The 18,706-nt window shown below is 40.5% G+C and overlaps 1 protein-coding gene across 4 annotated transcripts; it reads left to right on the forward strand.

Annotated features, from left to right (window-relative positions):
• The first annotated feature begins 9,311 nt into the window (after positions 1–9,311).
• LOC107709583 (folate transporter 1-like) lies at positions 9,312–17,255 on the forward strand. 4 transcript variants are annotated; one of them, XM_016514093.1, is made up of 8 exons: positions 9,336–9,376; positions 9,604–9,907; positions 12,640–13,420; positions 14,332–14,460; positions 15,825–15,949; positions 16,248–16,315; positions 16,653–16,794; positions 16,985–17,255. In XM_016514093.1, the coding sequence occupies exons 2-8, from the start codon at positions 9,635–9,637 to the stop codon at positions 17,183–17,185; spliced, it is 1,719 nt and encodes a 572-aa protein (XP_016369579.1). In that variant the 5' UTR covers positions 9,336–9,376; positions 9,604–9,634; the 3' UTR covers positions 17,186–17,255. The 4 variants fall into 4 exon arrangements, with proteins under 4 accessions (XP_016369578.1, XP_016369580.1, XP_016369581.1 ...); XM_016514092.1 differs by having other exon boundaries at positions 9,312–9,907; XM_016514094.1 differs by lacking the exon at positions 14,332–14,460 and having other exon boundaries at positions 9,312–9,907.
• Positions 17,256–18,706: the final 1,451 nt, after the last annotated feature.

An 18,706-nucleotide genomic window follows, 5' to 3' on the forward strand; every position in this document is an offset into this window, starting at 1 on the left:
TCGCCAGCAGGCAGCAGCGGGTGGTTCGAGAGCGTCATCAAAGGCCCTACTCACGCACCCTCTGCCAAACTGTGGAACCAGGTAAGCATTGCACCGCACACTCAGACCCCTCTTCGGTCCGACCAAGAGCCGGGTCCCTGCGTTCCACCTCGCTGCCCCACCGCGGGTACGTCGGTGGTCCCGCTGGTCCAGCTTGTATGGTGTCTGGGTGCCTGGCTACCCAACACGTCTCGCTGGCTCCTGCGGACCATCAGACTCGGCTATGCAATTCAGTTCGCCCGGTGTCCCCCCAAGTTCAGCGGCATCCACTTTACATCAGTGAAGGCGGCTGATGCTCCTGTCTTGCGTGCGGAGATCGCAGTCCTACTGGCGAAGGATGCGATAGAGCCAGTCCCTCCAGCCGATATGAAGATGGGGTTTTACAGCCCCTACTTTATTGGACCCCAGAAAGGCAGTGGGTTACGACCGATCTTGGACCTGCGTGTTTTGAACCAGGCCCTTCATCGGTTACTGTTCAAGATGTTGACGCAGAAACGCATCTTCGGGTGCATCCGTCCCCGAGATTGGTTTGCAGCGATCGACCTGAAGGATGCATACTTTCATGTATCGATCCTTCCGCACCACAGACCATTGCTGCGGTTCGCATTCGAAGGACAAGCATATCAGTACAAGGTCCTGCCCTTCTGGCTGTCCCTGTCGCCCCGTGTCTTCACGAAAGTTGCGGAGGCAGCCCTTGTTCTCCTGAGAGAGCAGGGTGTTTGCATTCTCAACTACCTCGACGACTGGCTCATACTAGCTCAGTCTCAGGATCAGTTGTGTGAACACAGGGACTTGGTGCTCTTGCACCTCAGCCGGTTGGGCCTTTGGGTCAACTGGGAAAAGAGCAAACTCTCCTTGGAGAGGATCTCTTTTCTCGGTATGGAGTTGGATTCGGTCGAACAGACAGCACGCCTCACGCAGGAACGGGCTCAGTCTGTGTTGAACTGCCTGAATACGTTCAAGAGCAGGACAGCGGTCCCACTGAAACTGTTTCAGAGGCTCCTGGGGCATATGGCAGCTGCAGCGGCAGTCACGCCGCTGGGGCTGCTTCATATGAGACCGCTTCAACACTAGCTCCATGGCCAAGTCTCGAGGTGGGAGTGGCAATGCGGCACCCACCGGGTCCAAGTCACACCAGGCTGCCGCAAACCTTCACCCAGTGGTTAGACCTTGCGTTTCTCCAGGCAGGAGTGCCCCTGGAACAGATCTCCAGGCATGCTGTGGTTTACACGGATGCCTCTACCACTGACTGGGGGGCCACGTACAATGGGCATGCAGTGTCGGGGGTTTGGACATGCCCCCAACTGCACTGGCACGTTAACTGCCTAGAGTTGTAAGCAGTACGCCTTGCCTTGAACCGTCTCAGAGGGCGCTTAAGAGGGAAGCACGTGCTGATCCAAACGAACAACACTGGAGTCAGAATCATCTGAGGTTGCTTCATGACATTCACATTCCGGGTCTGCTCAACCATGCAGCCGACGAGCTGTCACGAGCTGCGCCCTCCGGAGAGTGGAGACTCCATCCCCAGATGGTCCAGCTGATTTGGAGACATTTCGGAGCCGCTCAGGTAGACCTGTTTGCCTCTCTAGAGACCTCTTACTGCCAGTTGTTTTACTCCCTGACTGAGGGAACACTCGGCATGGATGCACTGGCACACAGCTGGCTGCGGGGCCTGCGCAAGTATGCGTTTCGCCCCTCCCTGGCAGATTGGACCCTTTGGCACCCACGTCCAGACCTCTGGAAACTTCACGTCTGGTCCCTGGACGAGACGCAGAGGTTCTAGGTGACCTACCCCAAGAGGTAGTAGACACTATCACTTCGGCAAGAGCACCGTCTACTAGCACTTATGTTTTGAAGTGTAACCTGTTCGTTGAGTGGTGTTCTTCTCACCGAGAGGACCCCCGTAGATGCCTGAACAGAGTCGTGCTGTCCTTTTTGCAGCAAGGGTTGGAGCGAAGGCTGTCTCCCTCCACCCCTAAAGTCTATGTGGCTGCGATTGCTGCGTATCACGACCCCGTGGAAGGGAAGTCGGTAGGGAGTCATGACTTGGTCGTCAGGTTCCTTAGGGGGGCAAGAAGGTTAAATCCTCCCCGGCCCCCCTCTATACCCTCTTGGGACCTGACTCTAGTGCTTAGAGCACTACAGCAGGGACCATTTGAGCCCTTGCAGTCAGTTGAGCTAACGTTTCTTTCAATGAAAACTCTGCTTCTGATTGCATTGACCTCCATCAAGAGGGTAGGGGACCTGCACGCATTTTCGGTCGATGAATCGTGCCTAGAGTTTGGGCCGGCTGACTCCCAGGTAATTCTGAGGCCCCGGCCCGGCTGCGTGCCCAAGGTTCCTAATACCCCCTTCAGGGATCAGGGAGTGAAACTGCAAGCGCTGCCCCTGGAGGAGGCAGACCCAGCCCTAGCTTTGCTTTGTCCCGTCTGAGCCTTGAAATGGTACATAGACCGGACACAAAGCTTCAGGACCTCAGATTAGCTCTTTGTCTGTTACGGAGGCCGGCAGAAGGGTAATGCTGTCTCTAAGCAGAGGATGGCCCACTGGATAGTGAATGCCATCACCCTGGCTTATCAGGCACAGGGTGGGCCCTGCCCGCTCAGTTTGTGAGCTCACTCTACTAGAAGTGTTGCATCCTCCTCGGTGCTGGCTCGGGGTGCCTCGCTGACAGATATTTGTAGAGCTGCGGGCTGGGCCACCCCCAACACGTTTGCTAGATTCTATAGTCTTCGTGTGGAGGTATCCTCCTGTATTCTCACCTCAAATGGGTAGAAGCACTGAGAGGCCCCGGCTTAGTGTCGGCTTGCTAAACCGCTCCAGAGAGTCCGTACGGTAGACCCTGTCGAGCTCCTCCATCCCCTCGGCAGCCAGACGTGGCGGAATGTCCGGCGCCAGGCCCTCACTTGATGAATCCATGAGAACCGGTAGAGGGCTAGGTTCCATATGTAGAGACCTGAGTGGATCCCATATGTGTAAATTCCACGGTATAGCCTCAGAGCCCGTGTTTCCCCGGCAGACTTCTGCCATTTCCAACAGAGTTATAATCTAATCTTCCATATGCACCTAAACGGTTGTTCATATGGGTAAATGCTTCCGAAACCTCCTTCGGGAAGGATGGGACTTCCGCAATGTTCCTGTTCCAAGTGGAACGGGTAAGTTTTCCCAGTGTTATCCAGTCTCACTGTGTGGGAAGTGCTACGACAAACAGTGATTGGTCTTCTTGTTGCGAGTCCCGGCCTACGCCGAAAAGGGGGCGCAGGAGGCTTGCACAGGACACTGGAAGTGGCAGCATCTGTGGCGCTTTGGTAGGGATCCCAAAGTCGGTCATTACCGACGTAACTTTGAGAGTAACCGTCTGAAAGAGAACGTCTCGGTTACGTATGTAACCCTAGTTCCCTGAAGGAGGGAATGGAGACGTCACGTCCCGTCACCACAGCTGCTGTACCACCGCTGAGCGGCCGGGTCACCGGCTTGGCTCCTTAGCGAAAACCTGGGTATGCGTTGCACCTGCTGCCTAGTTATAATCGCTCTGCGATCAGCGGCAGCTGGATGCAATCAGCACATGCCAATGTGCATTGGCTCGTTTAGTTTACACTCAAAGTGGATTGGTCTCTCTCAGCGAGATCCCAAAGTCGGTCATTACCGACGTGATGTCTCTGTTCCCCACTTCAGGGAACGAGGGTTACATACGTAACTGAGACATTAGGGCCTTTCGCACCACTTTAGTTCCAGAACTAAATGTACAGTACTAAAGTACTGGGATGATGACATTGACCAATCAATGTCTACTTACGTCACGATTAATACCAGTTATGCTGGTTAGACCCTGCTCCGGAGTAGGAGCTAATTTGGTTCTCGAAAAAGGCAGTCCGGTACTAAAACCGCACCCAGTTCCGGCGGTGCGAAAACGCCAAAAAGTGGGTAGTTCCACAATTAGTTCTGGTACTATGAAAAGGTTCCCACGGTGCAAAAGGCCCTATTCATTCACTCTTTCCTAACATTGGGATCAGTAGGAAGGCAACGCAAACACTGTTGTTCCACAACTTCACAACTTTCTGAGTAGACATGCGCATTAGCCTCTCTCATAAACACTACATGCGTGAATCAGTGGGCACGGCTAAACAGGCAGTGATGTCGAAGCAGGTGTTGATCATCTTCTGCAGAAGCGGTGCTTATCCACACTATTACATCATAGAGTAGAACATTGCAAAAACTGTCATTTTGGCAGACTGCCTTCAATATAAGCTGTTTTTAGACTAACAACAAAGATTTGAGTTCTGAAACTTACAGGATGTTTTTACAGCACAATGACCTCTTACCTATCAAAAGATCAAGGGAATTTTGGTTTTCACAGTTCATGACCCCTTTTTAATTATTGTTTGCAGGATGTGAGGAAAATGTTACTAGAAATAATTGCCTACCCTAGATTTAATGTCAAGTACAAAGGGTGCTGTTGTTACAATCTATCATAGTGCTGGGGTAAGTTGTAACAGTAGGTGGAATGGGTTGTAACACTAACAGAAAACATAGACAACAGTTTATATTTTGTACACACATTTATTTTGTTTTGAAAATTTCATTTTATTTTGAAAATGCCATTTTAAGCATTTTAATACAAATATTTATTCTAAAGTCAATAAGGTGGAAAAACAAATATGTAAAACATGGGCTAACAATGAAAAACAACATAGTACAGTAGATAGTGTGTGTGTGCATGTAAGTCAAACATACTCAAAATTGTGTCAGTTGTGAGCTTTTATACAGTCTGATCATGTCATGATATGACACTTTTAGGGTATTATTTAAAGTCATTCATTAAACAATATAAGGTTTGATACTTTTCAGGACCAGTATAGTGGTACTAAATTTGATGAATGCATGACAGGCCAGCATGGTCTTTATCACAATACCCACTCTGTATTGCAGCCTCTATTTAGTCATCGACAGGCCCTGGTACACATTATTTCAGTGATCTGATGGGCCCAGAGAGGCGTGAAGGACAGAGAAGCATCCTATAGGAATCTCAATACTCAGTAAAGGCCACTCTTTAAAGTGGTGTTACAAAATAGTCTATATTGACTACCGGTATATTGTAATTAGCAAAACAGATTTATTTTACTAATGAAAATATACCTCAGCCTGATGAGTATTGACTTTTGCAGACATGTAGTGATACAGTCATGACATTTCATAACCACCGTTTTAAAAGAACAGATACAGTAGTGAGGACAGTGAACCTGATGCCTATGAAAGTAAGGAAAAGTGGAAATTCTCTGGTTTGAGAAGTGGTAACAACATACCAGGTTTCGGACCAAGGTTGATGCTTAAATTAATAAAATTAAATTTTACCTATTTAATTTAACCCTACAAATCCTACAGTATCATATTTTATACACATATTTTTAAGGCCTCTAAATTTAATAGATCAACACAATCAAAACTTTGCTGAAAAAGTGGTCTACATGCCTTCATCATCTGATTGATAGTTTATAATTTTTTAGCAAATAAAAGGCCTTTTAGTATAATTCTAAAATGCCTTTTTTTTGTGTCAAAATCTTCACTGATTTAAAAAAAAAAGTAAACATAAGAATAAGTTTTAACTATAATATTTCAAGATTACTGGACCTTACTGGACTAAGGCAAATTAGATTTTTATTAGTTATTATATGTCAGACTTTACAGGATACATTTTTCTAAAGATGATGACGATTAATAGTTTTTACACTTGTTTTCAGCACCAAAATATGTGCAGTAGAGGACTTTGTGCACCATTGCACTAACATTAAAGAATCATGTGTCCATCTCAACAGCTAGATGCTGCAGTTCCTTTATTCTCAGAGGAACAAAAGGCAACAGCTTGAGTCTGTCTTTACCATAAAGCTTTTGCACTCATGACCTGGACCACAATGCATGAGCACAATAGAAAACACATGACATGCTGCTGATGGTAATGTGATAAATAATTTCCTTGAAGTGATTTATATTTTAGTTTTGATTTGATGTCAGCCACTGTTTTTTTGAAATAGTTAATTAGACTCAGGAACTGTGAAAGTAAATAGTTTGTTGTTGATGCAATTACAAAGCAGGGGTGTAAAATGTACGGGACAATTGTTGTCACCTGAATGAACTTTACTGTTACTGCTTCAACATCTCACTCTTTTGCTAAATTTGAACCTGGCCCACAGAAGTAGATTCCACAGAGTACATGGTGCTTCACAACATTCAGTACAATGAAAATTGAGCCCCCGCCCCCAGGTTTGGCCATGTTTAAGAAGATCTAGTGATGGCCGTTTTTGAAACAGTGCTTCATGAAGCTTCGAAACCTTTGCGAATCACTTGTTTCGAAACAGTGGTTCGGAGCGCGTATCAAAATGCCAAAGTCACGTGATGTCAGTAAACGAGGCTTCGTTAGGTCATAACTGTTTCGAAACGTTTCGAAATTTCAATAGTTCGCCTTGGGGAGATCTCTTGCCTTGTCCAAATACCCACACTTGCGGTCTTGGCCACTTTGAGAGCGCGTGCGCGCGACAGGAAGTAAGTGCGCAAGACTGTCCCAGGTCTTAAAAACGGCAAAGCGCAGTGCCCTTAATATAACGCACACTAAATCCACACTATCTCGAATACCCCTCCGGAGCGCTATTCGAGGCTTAGTGAGTGCCATCATGCATCATGTTCTGGAAATAAATCGTGAGACTTTTTGCCGAGATCTCGCGGAAACCTTTCCAATGCCAGTTAAATATTAATATAATAATTAGATATTACATATAATTTGGTAGAAAAACAGTGTTTTTACGTTTTATTGGTGCAAAGATGAGTAGTGGTGATATTTATTTTGTACAACATTTGCAACTGCTTTTTATCACTTAATTAGAAGCAAAATAAAATAAATAAATAAATAGAACAAATAAAACAAACCAAAAGTGGCTTTTTACATTATACATGCCCCAAAAACGAAATCAATTTGAGAGCTTTCTTGTTTTTAATCAATTCTAACGATTTGCACAAAATTTTAACCTCATTCATCGCAAAGACCGCGAGTGTGGGTATTTGGACAAGGCATTTGTGAACCCGTGAATCATGCGAGTTCACTGAGATCGCCCCGTAGCGGCGAACCACTGCATCAGCGTCTATGGTTATACGATCTCGGATCAGTTTGATCAATTTGTGGACATTTTTAATGAGACATCTGTGTAATAAAAGGATGAGTAGTAGTCTCTTACTGGCCTGTTTAGACAAGCTCTCCATAAAACAAACAAAACAAGTCCTTGCAAATTAATAATAATTATTATTTTAAAGACGCATAGGCCAGACACTTTATTTTTAATGGTATTTTATTATTTTGATTGCATTTAATATATTATACTTTCAAGAAAGCGTTTTCATTGGGTTTGGAAAAGCTGTGCATTTTATGCATGTTTTGGCAAGTTTTTGTTGCATTTACACAGTTTTGACCAGCAGGCATCACCAGCGTGTGGTGTTTCGAGCGATTCGAAACAGTGAATCATTTTGCGAAGCAACTGTTTCAATTGATTCGAAGCTTCGAAATGGTTCGTTTCTCCCATCACTAAGATCCCCTAGTGGTGCTCAGATATATTTATCTCTATATTTACCCTCTGTTGGTAAAACCTGTTTTTATACAGTCTATGGGTAAGACATCCTAACTCATTCCATCTCCACTTTACAGAAAACAACGTATACACAACATGGACTTGGAAAAGCTGTTTTTATGCATGTTTTGGCAAGTTTTTGTTGCATTTACACAGTTTTGACCAGCAGGCATCACTAGCGTGTGCTGTTTCGAGCGATTCGAAACAGTGAATCATTTTGCGAAGCAATTGGTTCAATTGATTCGAAGCTTCGAAATGGTTCGTTTCTCCCATCACTAAGATCCCCTAGTGGTGCTCAGATATATTTATCTTACGCACCCTGGAGTGCCCTCTGTTGGTAAAACCTGTTTTTATACAGTCTATGGGTAAGACATCCTAACTCATTCCATCTCCACTTTACAGAAAACAACGTATACACAACATGGACAACAAATGACAAGGACTAGACCTTCTTACATACCATGCTTGGAGCGCCCTCCTTTGGCAAGGTATCATAGCACATACACAAACTACAGAATAATGTTCACATTTTGTAACATTCTGAATTCTTTTTATCTTTGTTTTAGGTGCAAGCCTAGAGCGATGGGTTTTCTCTCCAGTGCTTGTAATAGACCAGCTAGAAAGCATATGTTACGATGTGAAAAAACAAACAAAAAAAACCCCCCAACAGCTTCATATTTTGATGTTAACTGTATAGAATTCATGTTGCAGATAAACGCTTCCAATTAGAAATTCTCAAAACACACATGGCAAATTATTCTTTCGGATAAAAATAAATATATTTTATATAGAGTGGACTTCAGGATTAAACTCCCCAGAGACACTGAATATCGGCTCAGTTCATTCAGTTAACTCGAGGCTGATTCGTTCTGAACGAATCATTTAGACCGGTTATGTGAAATGTTCCATGGTTATGTTGTTTCCATAGGTGCTCATTAAAGAGATTATTTTAAAGAACGATTCGTTCATCAATTTAAGATAAACATCCGGTGCGCATGCGCAGACCATGGGTCATTGGGCGCGCGCAACTGCAGCCGAGTGACTCGTGGATTTTAGACTGAACTGCTTTCAGTGACATATCTGGAACGTCTGGTTATCCAATACCGATGGGTTAAAGTCTGTCGCGTTGTTGTCGCTTAAATAACTTGCACTATATTATTTTAAGTAGTATATATTATTAGGTCACCGTCAGCCTCAGCAAGAAAGGATTAAATTTGACCACAGGAAAGCAACAGGCAAGTTTAACGCGAAACAACTCGATCCTTACTTGAATATTGGTGGGATTATGTGCAAACAACATTGAGACTGCGAGAATTTACTGTTATACATGAACAAGCAGACGTAGTCATAAGATGTGTGTAAGAGCTGACATTGCATATTTGAGTTGTGGATAAATGTGAGTTCACGCCGTCTGTAAGTTATATGCATTAGATACAAGAGCACATGTTTGCAAACTCCTTTGACTGACACGTTGCTATAAGTGTTCTGATAGAGATGTCAGTTTGATATATTGTTAAAAGTGTATTTCTTATAAGACCCTAGAACAAGAAAATAACAGACTAGGTGTGAAAAATATATATTTTTGCTAATTATGTAACTATGCTCATTAGAGTACATATTTGCCATATAACAATTTGATTTGCTTTGTGCTTCTTTACAGAATCACAATGTGCAGTCCATTAAGGTAGTACTTTTTAATCATTGACGGTGTTGGAAGTTGGACAAAGGTGAATGCTTACACACAGAAAATGTGAGCTTGTAGCTGTTTAACACATTGCTGTATCATTATGAATGTGTCCTCTCAGCCCCCAGTAATAGTTAACACGACACATGCCTTAGGATTTACTGGCTTGTACAGTCGCTTGGTTGTTACCGGTCTGTGAACACTGCTTAGCCTTCAGCTATTAACTTTGAGGATCAACATACCTTTTGTATTTTATCCATCATTAAATAGTTCAGCTTTACAGCATCATTATTGCTGTAACATGGTGGAAGTGATTACATGCAATGAAAGGACTGAGGATGTTAAGGAGGACATGAGGACTGATGGCAATGGACGCACTGTGGAAAATGTGGCTCCAGAGCCGGTCATCCATGAAACCAAGGAAGATCCAGAAACCCAAACGCAGAAGACCAGAACCTGGATATGGTCCGTAGTTTATCTTTGTTTCTATGGCTTCATGGTGCAGCTGAAGCCTGGAGAGCCGTTTATCACACCATACCTGCTCAGTACAGAGAAGAACTTCACTAGTGAACAGGTGTGGTGCTATTCTACTTTTATTCTTTAATAATCTTTTTCTAAATTTGTGGGAGAAAAAAAACAAACGGGAATTTAAAATATAAAATCATTAAATCTTGATAAATTATACTGCAAAGTTTTTTTTTTTTTTAATTTTGTAAACAATTAAACGTGAGAGTGTTTTTCCCAGCTATAGTATGTATTTATTTATTTTCTTAATATCTAGTCGACACGTGACTGTGTGAGTTTGACACAGCTACTGCGGTCTGGCAAGCCATGTGAATGTGGTCAGAGTTCACATTCCTCCAAAGTGGGTCAGATCTGCTTTGAGGAGGGACTGAAACAATTATACTGACTTATTATATGTAGATTTATTAACTATAAGATTACTTTTGTAAACACTTGTAAACCCTCATGAATTTGTACTCAATGTACTGATCTTATCAGGCTCTAACTGGGTGTTTTTTAAATAAGGTTAGTAAAACCATAAAATTAGTCAACCACATACAGAGAATATCTGTATGGGAATTTTCCACTGTTAAATACTGCAAAATAGATTACAGTAGGTGCCTGTTTTGACTTGTTTTTAGCCCAGTGTTTGTCTCATGGATTAAAACACGTCTGTTTAGCCCACGTTATCTTTCACGTTACATATTTTTATTACGTTTTATTAAATGAAAGGACACCTAAAAGCTGTTACATTCATGTGTCATACGTGTGTCTGATCTGACTGTATAGCGCTCTCTCCCACCTTCAATACCACGACTGAGGTGCCCTTGAGCAAGGCACCGAACCCCCAACTGCTCCCCGGGCGCCGCAGCAAAAATGACTGCCCACTGCTCCAGGTGTATGTTCACGGTGTGTGTGTGCACTTTGGATGGGATAAATGCAGAGCACTAATTCAGAGTATGGGTCACCATACTTGGCCACATGTCACGTCACTTCAGTATTGCAGTCAGTTACAATTAAACTAGAAGTGCAAAGGCCAATGTTACATTTATGCTGTGTAATTGTAATAGTATGTGGTAAATGTAATCGTAAATTAACCTCTGTAATGTGAATTATTGTTTTATGTTGACGTAATAATGTTATCCATTACAAAACACATCCTCATATAATGAATTATGGGCTATAACAGTGATACACTATATTGCCAAAAGTATTGGGACACTCCCTTCTAATTAACAGGTTTGACTACTTTAGTAATTTCCATGAGCACAAATCTTAATATTTAAGCATGTAATGATATTCTAGGGAATTGGGTGATTTTATAGCAACAGTTTGGACATGACCCTTTTCTATTCTAACATGACAATGCCTCTGTGCATAAGGAAAGGTTTCAAAAGAAATGATTGATTCAGTCAGTGTGGAAGAACTTGACTGGTCTGCAGAAAGCCAAGTCCTAATCCCAGCTGAACACCTCTGGTGTGACTTTAAATGCAGACCTTGAGCCAAAAACTCATCACCAAACACCAATGACTTGTACATATACTATATGGACAAAAGTATTGGGACACCTCCTGCTTTAGAACAGGAAAAGTTACTTCCAAAACGGTGGCAACAAAGATGGAAACATAATTCATATATTTAAAAATTGTATTTCCACCCCTTTGCAACAGTTTTGGAAGTGTGTAAAATTACTGTACCCATATGTACAAGTCACAATTCCCTAGAATATTACTATATGCTTAAACATTAAGATTTGTACTCATGGAAATTCCGCAAGTAGTCAGACCTGTTCAGTAGAAGGGGGTGACCCAATACTTTTGGCAATATACAGTGGGGAAAATATTTATTTGATCCCCTGCTGATTTTGTAAGTTTGCCCACTTGCAAATAAATGAAGGGTCTGTAATTTGTATGGTAGGTTTATTTGAATGTATAGAGACATACATATACCAACCAAAAAAATCACATTATATAAGGTTAGAAATTGATTTGCATCTCAGTGAGTGAAATAAGTATTTGATCCCCAAGCAAAACATGACTTAGTACTTGGTGCAGAAACCCTTGTTGGCAAGCACAGAGGTAAGACATTTTTTGTAGTTGGTCACCAGTTTTGCACACACATCTCAGGAGGGATTTTGATCCACTCCTCTTTACAGATCCTTTCTTAATCTGTGGTCCCAACTGCCTTAAGATCATTGACAAGCTCCTTTTGTGTAGTTCGGTGCTGATCCCTCACCTTTCTCATGATCATCCTTACCCCATGAGGCAAGATCTTGCACGGAGCTCATTGATATTCTGTCTCTATCCGTTAAAATAAACCTACCATTAAATGACAGACCCTTCATTTCTTTGTAAGTGGGCAAATTTACAAAATCAGCAGGGGATTAGCCTAAATAAATATTTTCCCCACTGTAGTGTATAAGGAAAATACATATTTCAGTCACCCCAAAGATTCACTTTTTAAATGGACTAAAACTGTAGTTCGAAATCAACCCCTTTTCCACAATGATATGAAGTATAATGTGGGATACCATGTGTTCTCCATGTGCACTACCCTTATTTCAGATGGCATACAGAAGGGCTGGGTCATTCTAAACAAAGTCCTGGATTATCTTTTTTTCACAATGTTCATGCTTTACCTGGGGTTAACAATTAAAGTATTCACAATCTGACATTTCACACTGTACATTCCTGGTGGTGAAGGTGAGTGCATTGTCTATTATTGTTATTATGTTTATTGCACGTTACAATTATCTCTGCTTTGTCTACCCCATGTAATAATGGCTTTCTGTGGTTTTTACAGGTCACCAATGAAATCAACCCAGTCCTCACATATTCCTATATGGTCGTGCTGGTGCCTGTCTTTCTGCTGACAGATTACCTACGATACAAACCTGTGCTGATCCTTCAGAGCTTGAGCCATGTTTCCATTTGGCTCTTCCTGCTTTTGGGAGCCTCATTGCTGGAGATGCAGTTTATGGAGTTCTTTTATGGCATCACCATGGCTGCCCGTGTGGCGTACTCCTCGTACATTTTCTCACTAGTACCAGCGACTGTTTACCAGCGTGTAGCCAGCTATTCCCGCACATCTGTGCTCATGGGAGTCTTCACGAGCTCTGTGCTGGGTCAGATATGTGTGTCACTAGGAGGTGTATCATACAGGATGTTAAGTGCAGTCTCTCTGGGGTTTGTCACTTTTGGGTTATTCTTGTCCTTCTTCCTGCCATGGCCCAAACGTAGCTTGTTTTTCAACCAAGCACGTCTGGAAGAGGAAAGGAAGGAAGCAGCTCAATCGGAATTGGCCAAAATGAAGCCTGAGGAGAATGATGGCAGTGTGGCAGCACAAGGCAGTAACCACAAATACCCATCCTGGACAAATACAGTGTTTGTTCAGATGCTGAAGGAGTTAAAAAATGTAGTGAAAGTTCCCAGTTTAAGGCTTTGGAGCTTGTGGTGGGTGTTCAATTCCACTGGTTACTATTTAGTACTATTTTATGTGCACATCCTGTGGAATAAAGTCTACCCTGCCACAGATAACAAACATGTTTACAACGGAGCGGTTGAAGCTGCCTCTACCTTATTAGGTAAGATGGATTTGAGTGTTTTGTAGTCGTCATATTTTCTTTTTAAAAGAAAAAAAAATCTCTAAAATAACAAAAAATACTGATAATCTCAACCACAGAATCGGACTTTAAATAAGTAGCATTCACTCTGATTTCTTAAGCAAATAATTGAACAGGTTGTTGGCAGAAGAGCATACAAGAGGCATGTTTTCTTGCTCAGCAACTGTTCATTAATTTCAGAGTAGATGTCACTTAAAGACTGATTTAGCAATAGTCATGAATATAGATATACAACGTATTGGATATCAACCTCCAGTCCACTAATTTTAAGTTTTAGATTACTTTTGTCATTATCCAACACTATTTTACAGGGAAAACATAAATTATGGCAGAAAGATTTAAAGTCAGCATAAAATAAAAATTCACCCTGTTGATTATCTTTGTATTTTTTGCTAATTTTCAGCCAGCTTTGTATTGCTACAATGTCAGTAGTGAATGTAAATGTCGGTGAGGAACTCTTTTTCATGTTACCTGCACTCCGATATCTCAGTTATCAGTTTTCAGCAAAAGTCCACATGGATGAAGCACAAGTGTCATTTTGTGTTATCCAGCAGATGCTTGACAGCTCCAGGGCTTTTGTTAAAGCTATGTATGAAACTGTTGCATTTTTATGTTCCTGTCCATGGAGTCAGATTGTCAAAATCAGAAGTACAATTATGGTTATACAATTACAATTTACTTTTTTTGTTTCTACTGTATAGACAGCCATGTTTATTAAAAGCCCATCTTGTCAGCGGTGAATTCCACGTTTAATGCATGTTATTGATCTTATTGTGAATGATTCATCCATACATATCTCTATACATATTTTGACCTCAAAATCTTTAATCTAAATTTCTGGATCTTTTAGTAAAACATCATACTTCCCCCAGGGATGTATGTTGAACTTCTCCAAACATTGCTGCGTCCACATCTTTCTTACATTCAACTACAAGTTTGCATTCAGATCTGTGCCCATTCAATCAACAACCAAATGATGGAACCGAATCCCTGTCCAACATGTTTTTCTTCTTGATAATTCATTTTACTTAGATATACATCACAATACAGATAAATATCTGTGGTTACCTCTGTTTCATCTTCACCTTAACAGTGTTTTAAGAGGGCAAGTCATAATGAGTTGCTGTGCAATTATAGTGATTGCAAAGCTGTGTGCGTTTGCGCATTGTTGTATAATGTTCATTTCTTAAAAGTACAACCTTTTTATACTGTACGTGTTAATTTGCAGTGGGCAGTAATTTCAAACACGCACTCTCTACACACTCACTAATCATTCAGATCCATTGGGTATAACTCTTTGAGCTCTATTCTCTACCTAGACTTTTTCAAGAAATATCTAAACAGCATCCCAGAGGCACCCACTTTATATTTTTACAGTTTTCAATAGCAGGTACTCATAAATACAATTTTCACTTTAGCAGACAGACTATTTATACAGTATTAGACTTTGTTGTTGTAGTTTTCAATCTCTCTCTTGCTCTCTCACTTAACAAATAGTATAAATTTATAATAACCATTTATTAGTTATCGGCCAAAACATGAAAATATTAATCTGCATATTTGTACTGGCCAGAATTTAAATGTAGCTATCGGTGTTCTCAATGGATTTGACAGGTCATTGTGACCTACAGTTGTTTTTTTTTTTTTTTAATAGGATCTTAAAGTTTGATCTCCACATGCAGACAGATTATTTATACAGTATTAGACTTTGTTGTTGTTGTAGTTTTCATTCTCTCTCTTGCTCTCTCACTTAACAAATAGTATAAATTTATAATAACAGCCATTTATTAGTTATTGGCCAAAACATGAAAATATTAATCTGCATATTTGTACTGGCCAGAATTTAAATTTTGCTATCGGTGTTCTCAATGGATTTGACAGGTCATTGTGACCTACAGTTGTTGTTTTTTTTTTTTTATAGGATCTTAAAGTTTGATCTCCACATGAATCAAAATAATTAAGGTTTACATCATACAAGATGGTTTACTATTTGGCGAGAACAAGCAAAGTTCATGTTCCTCAACCTTTGAGCTTTGGCATGACACATGCTTGGAAAACACAAAACATACGAATCAGGATTGCTTATTCCTTATTGGAGTTTCTTCCAAGTAAACCCAAAGACCTTTATTAGTTGATTCAGGTGCACGTAATCAGAGTTGGAGCTAAACACAACAGGAAAGTGGCTCTTCAGAATTCGGTATGAAGATCACTAGTTTACATGACACAAAAGTAGAAAATGTTTGCAAAAGTTTTTCAGACCAGTTTACACTATTTTATGAACAGATTTCGACTTGGCGAAAATAGATGTTTATTAATCAGCATTGCATGAGTATTACATGACAATCACACTTTATGTGCTCCATAGGTGCAGTCACATCATTTGCGGCAGGCTATGTGAAAATTCGATGGAATCTTTGGTCTGAACTGGTGATTGGATTGATCACTGCAGTACAGGCCGGACTACTGCTTCTCATGGGCATCACAGATAACATCTGGGTTTGCTAAGGTATGAAGATCACTAGTTTACATGACACAAAAGTAGAAAATGTTTGCAAAAGTTTTCAGACCAGTTTACACTATTTTATGAACAGATTTCGACTTGGCGAAAATTAATCAGCATTGCATGAGTATTACATGACAATCACACTTTATGTGCTCCATAGGTGCAGTCACATCATTTGCGGCAGGCTATGTGAAAATTCGATGGAATCTTTGGTCTGAACTGGTGATTGGATTGATCACTGCAGTACAGGCCGGACTACTGCTTCTCATGGGCATCACAGATAACATCTGGGTTTGCTATGTGGCATATGCCCTGTTCAGAGGCTTCTACCAGTTCCTGGTGCCAATCGCTATGTGAGTTATATAAACCTATTTATTTATTGATTTATTTTTATTATTATTTAAAATATTTTTAAATGTCTTATCTTTGTTAAAAATGACATTAAACAACACTGGCAAACATTGCATTCAGTGTTTCAAAGTCACTGTTTTAAAAGCAGATGTGTATGCACCTGTGAAAACATTAGCTTATTTCATGGAGATCAAGACCTTTGCTTTGAAGTGCAAGTTTGTTGTAGTTTGCCACATGAGGAGCTTTTGATGAAACTAAAACTAAATAACAAAGAAAAATAAATGCATCAGTTCTCTGCATTTTGTTCCTAAATAACTCATTTTGTGTTTTTCTTCTCAGTTTCCAGATTGCCTCCTCTCTCACTAAAGAACTGTGTGCTTTAGTGTTTGGAGTAAACACTTTTCTTGGAACAGTCCTGAAAACGATCATCACTATCATTGTGGCAGATAAGAGGGGATTGGCTTTGAATGTTCAGTCTCAGGTGTGTAATTTTCTAGATTGACTTCAGTTAATAGTTACACAGAAAAACAGGACCAGTTATGGATACCACCAACTTGTTAATAGAAGAAGAAAGTACAGTAATGTTACAATGCAGAAAGTTTCCCTTTATATTATAACCTTACAATGCAGAAAGATTTTGGCCTGATTCTGTTTCTCTCTTTCTCTTGCAGTTTTTTGTTTATTTCTTTTACTTCACTCTGCTGACTGTGGTTTATCTGGGCTGTAGTGCCTTTATCATCACATGTCATTACCGCAATCAAAGAGCACAGGAGGAGACTACGGAAGTAGCTATAGCCACTGAACTTAGTCCCATGACAACGGCTGCTAGTGAAGGCACAACGGCACATAATGGAACCAGCATTAAGACATGAGATTCAAAGGAATTCTCCATCTCTTAAACTGTTACTTCAAAATCAGAACATTTTATTATTTTAAGTATGAGTAGCCTTTTGTTTTATTATTTTATGTTTGTCCTATTGCTAGGAATAGCATTAGATTATTTTTTTTTAAACCTCATCAAATTCTAATTACATTTTGTGGAAAGTAAATATAATGGTTGAGGTTGTCATTAGGATGGAATGCCAATGGAAAATGTAGTCTCGGATCGAGATTTTATCAGATCCTTGATTTTATCGTTTGTCATTTCATATGGTTGTCTTTGTTAGGGTGAGCAAAGAATGTAAAATCATTTTTGTAAGGAATGTTTGGAAGCCAAACATGGCAAGTTTGGCTTTCTAGCCTCTGATAGGATTACTTTTTGCCTTCAGTGTACCGTGACGGCAGAAGTATTATTTGCAGCTAATTATTGAAATTTAAATAATTACTACTGTACAGCCTTTAGTTCCAGTTCTCTAAATTGATTGGCCAAGCAGTTATCAAGGAATGCTGATATTTGTTATATGTCCTTATTTCTGATTATCTGATTGCTCTCCAGTGGAAGCTGGGTAGGGTTGGGTGATTTATTTTAAATTTTTTTCTGGAGTGAGGACCTTTTTTGTCAGTGTTTTCTTTATCTCCTGGATAGCTCAGGGTGGGTTTCTGCTCACCAGTAAGCAGGAGTAGGAAATGGAAAACAGTGTTGCTGCTAACGCGGAGTGATAACAGAATGTTACGAACAGGGATGGGAAATTGCTTCATAAAAACTTCAGTCTGTGCATTGCTTGATGACACAAAGTTTGATGATTTAGCGCTTTTGGAAATATTTGCCGTCGTTGAAGATACAAAATATGTGAATGACCATGTTTTGATGGAAATGGAAGTTGCTCAGTGTTAACTTTAGAATGTCTATAAAAGAAATATCACACAAAGATAATAAGATTGTTCACAGGACACTTGCTTAGTTCTACTGTATTTTAAAATGATTCTTTTATAGTGTGATCACATTAGGAATTCCAGACCATGTCTAATTACAAATAAATTGTTATCAGAAAATTTTTTTTTTCCCATTTATGTGTACTTTGTATTTTCATTTTTGTAAAATTCCAATAGTTTCAAACCAGCATTACAGGAACATATGCCTTAATATCCTACAGCACCCAGTGAGCAAGACAAAGCAACAGTGGCAAAGAAAAATATGTAAAGCAGGAGGAAAAACAGACTTAACACAAAAGACTAAATATGATCTAGTTATATAGGTTCTATAATACAAGTCATGTTCATGTAATAAAAATAATTTAATGTTAAGGATAAGAAATAATGTTTAAATTACAAGGATAATGATTAGCTTGTTCTATCTCTTGACAGAGGAGTGATGCAGGTAGATGTAAATGAAATGCTGCCAATGAAGCTTATTTATCTTTCAGTGATATTGAAACATATTCCAAGGTGAAAACAAATGACAATATGTATAAGTGATGCTTATTTTTATAGTTGCAGAAGAAATCCAGAGAATT

This window comes from Sinocyclocheilus rhinocerous, unplaced genomic scaffold (genome assembly GCF_001515625.1).
Source record: "Sinocyclocheilus rhinocerous isolate Xijiao unplaced genomic scaffold, SAMN03320098_v1.1 scaffold806, whole genome shotgun sequence".
Classification (NCBI taxonomy): Eukaryota; Metazoa; Chordata; class Actinopteri; order Cypriniformes; family Cyprinidae; genus Sinocyclocheilus; species Sinocyclocheilus rhinocerous.

Excerpts from the sequence above, each read along its gene's own strand:
- LOC107709583 (XM_016514092.1), top strand. The coding sequence starts at position 9,635 with ATGGTGGAAGTGATTACATGCAATGAAAGGACTGAGGATGTTAAGGAG. Across the intron at positions 13,421-14,331 it reads AGCTGCCTCTACCTTATTAG|GGATGTATGTTGAACTTCTC; the intron begins GTAAGATGGATT and ends TACTTCCCCCAG. Across the intron at positions 15,950-16,247 it reads TCATGGGCATCACAGATAAC|ATCTGGGTTTGCTATGTGGC; the intron begins ATCTGGGTTTGC and ends ATCACAGATAAC.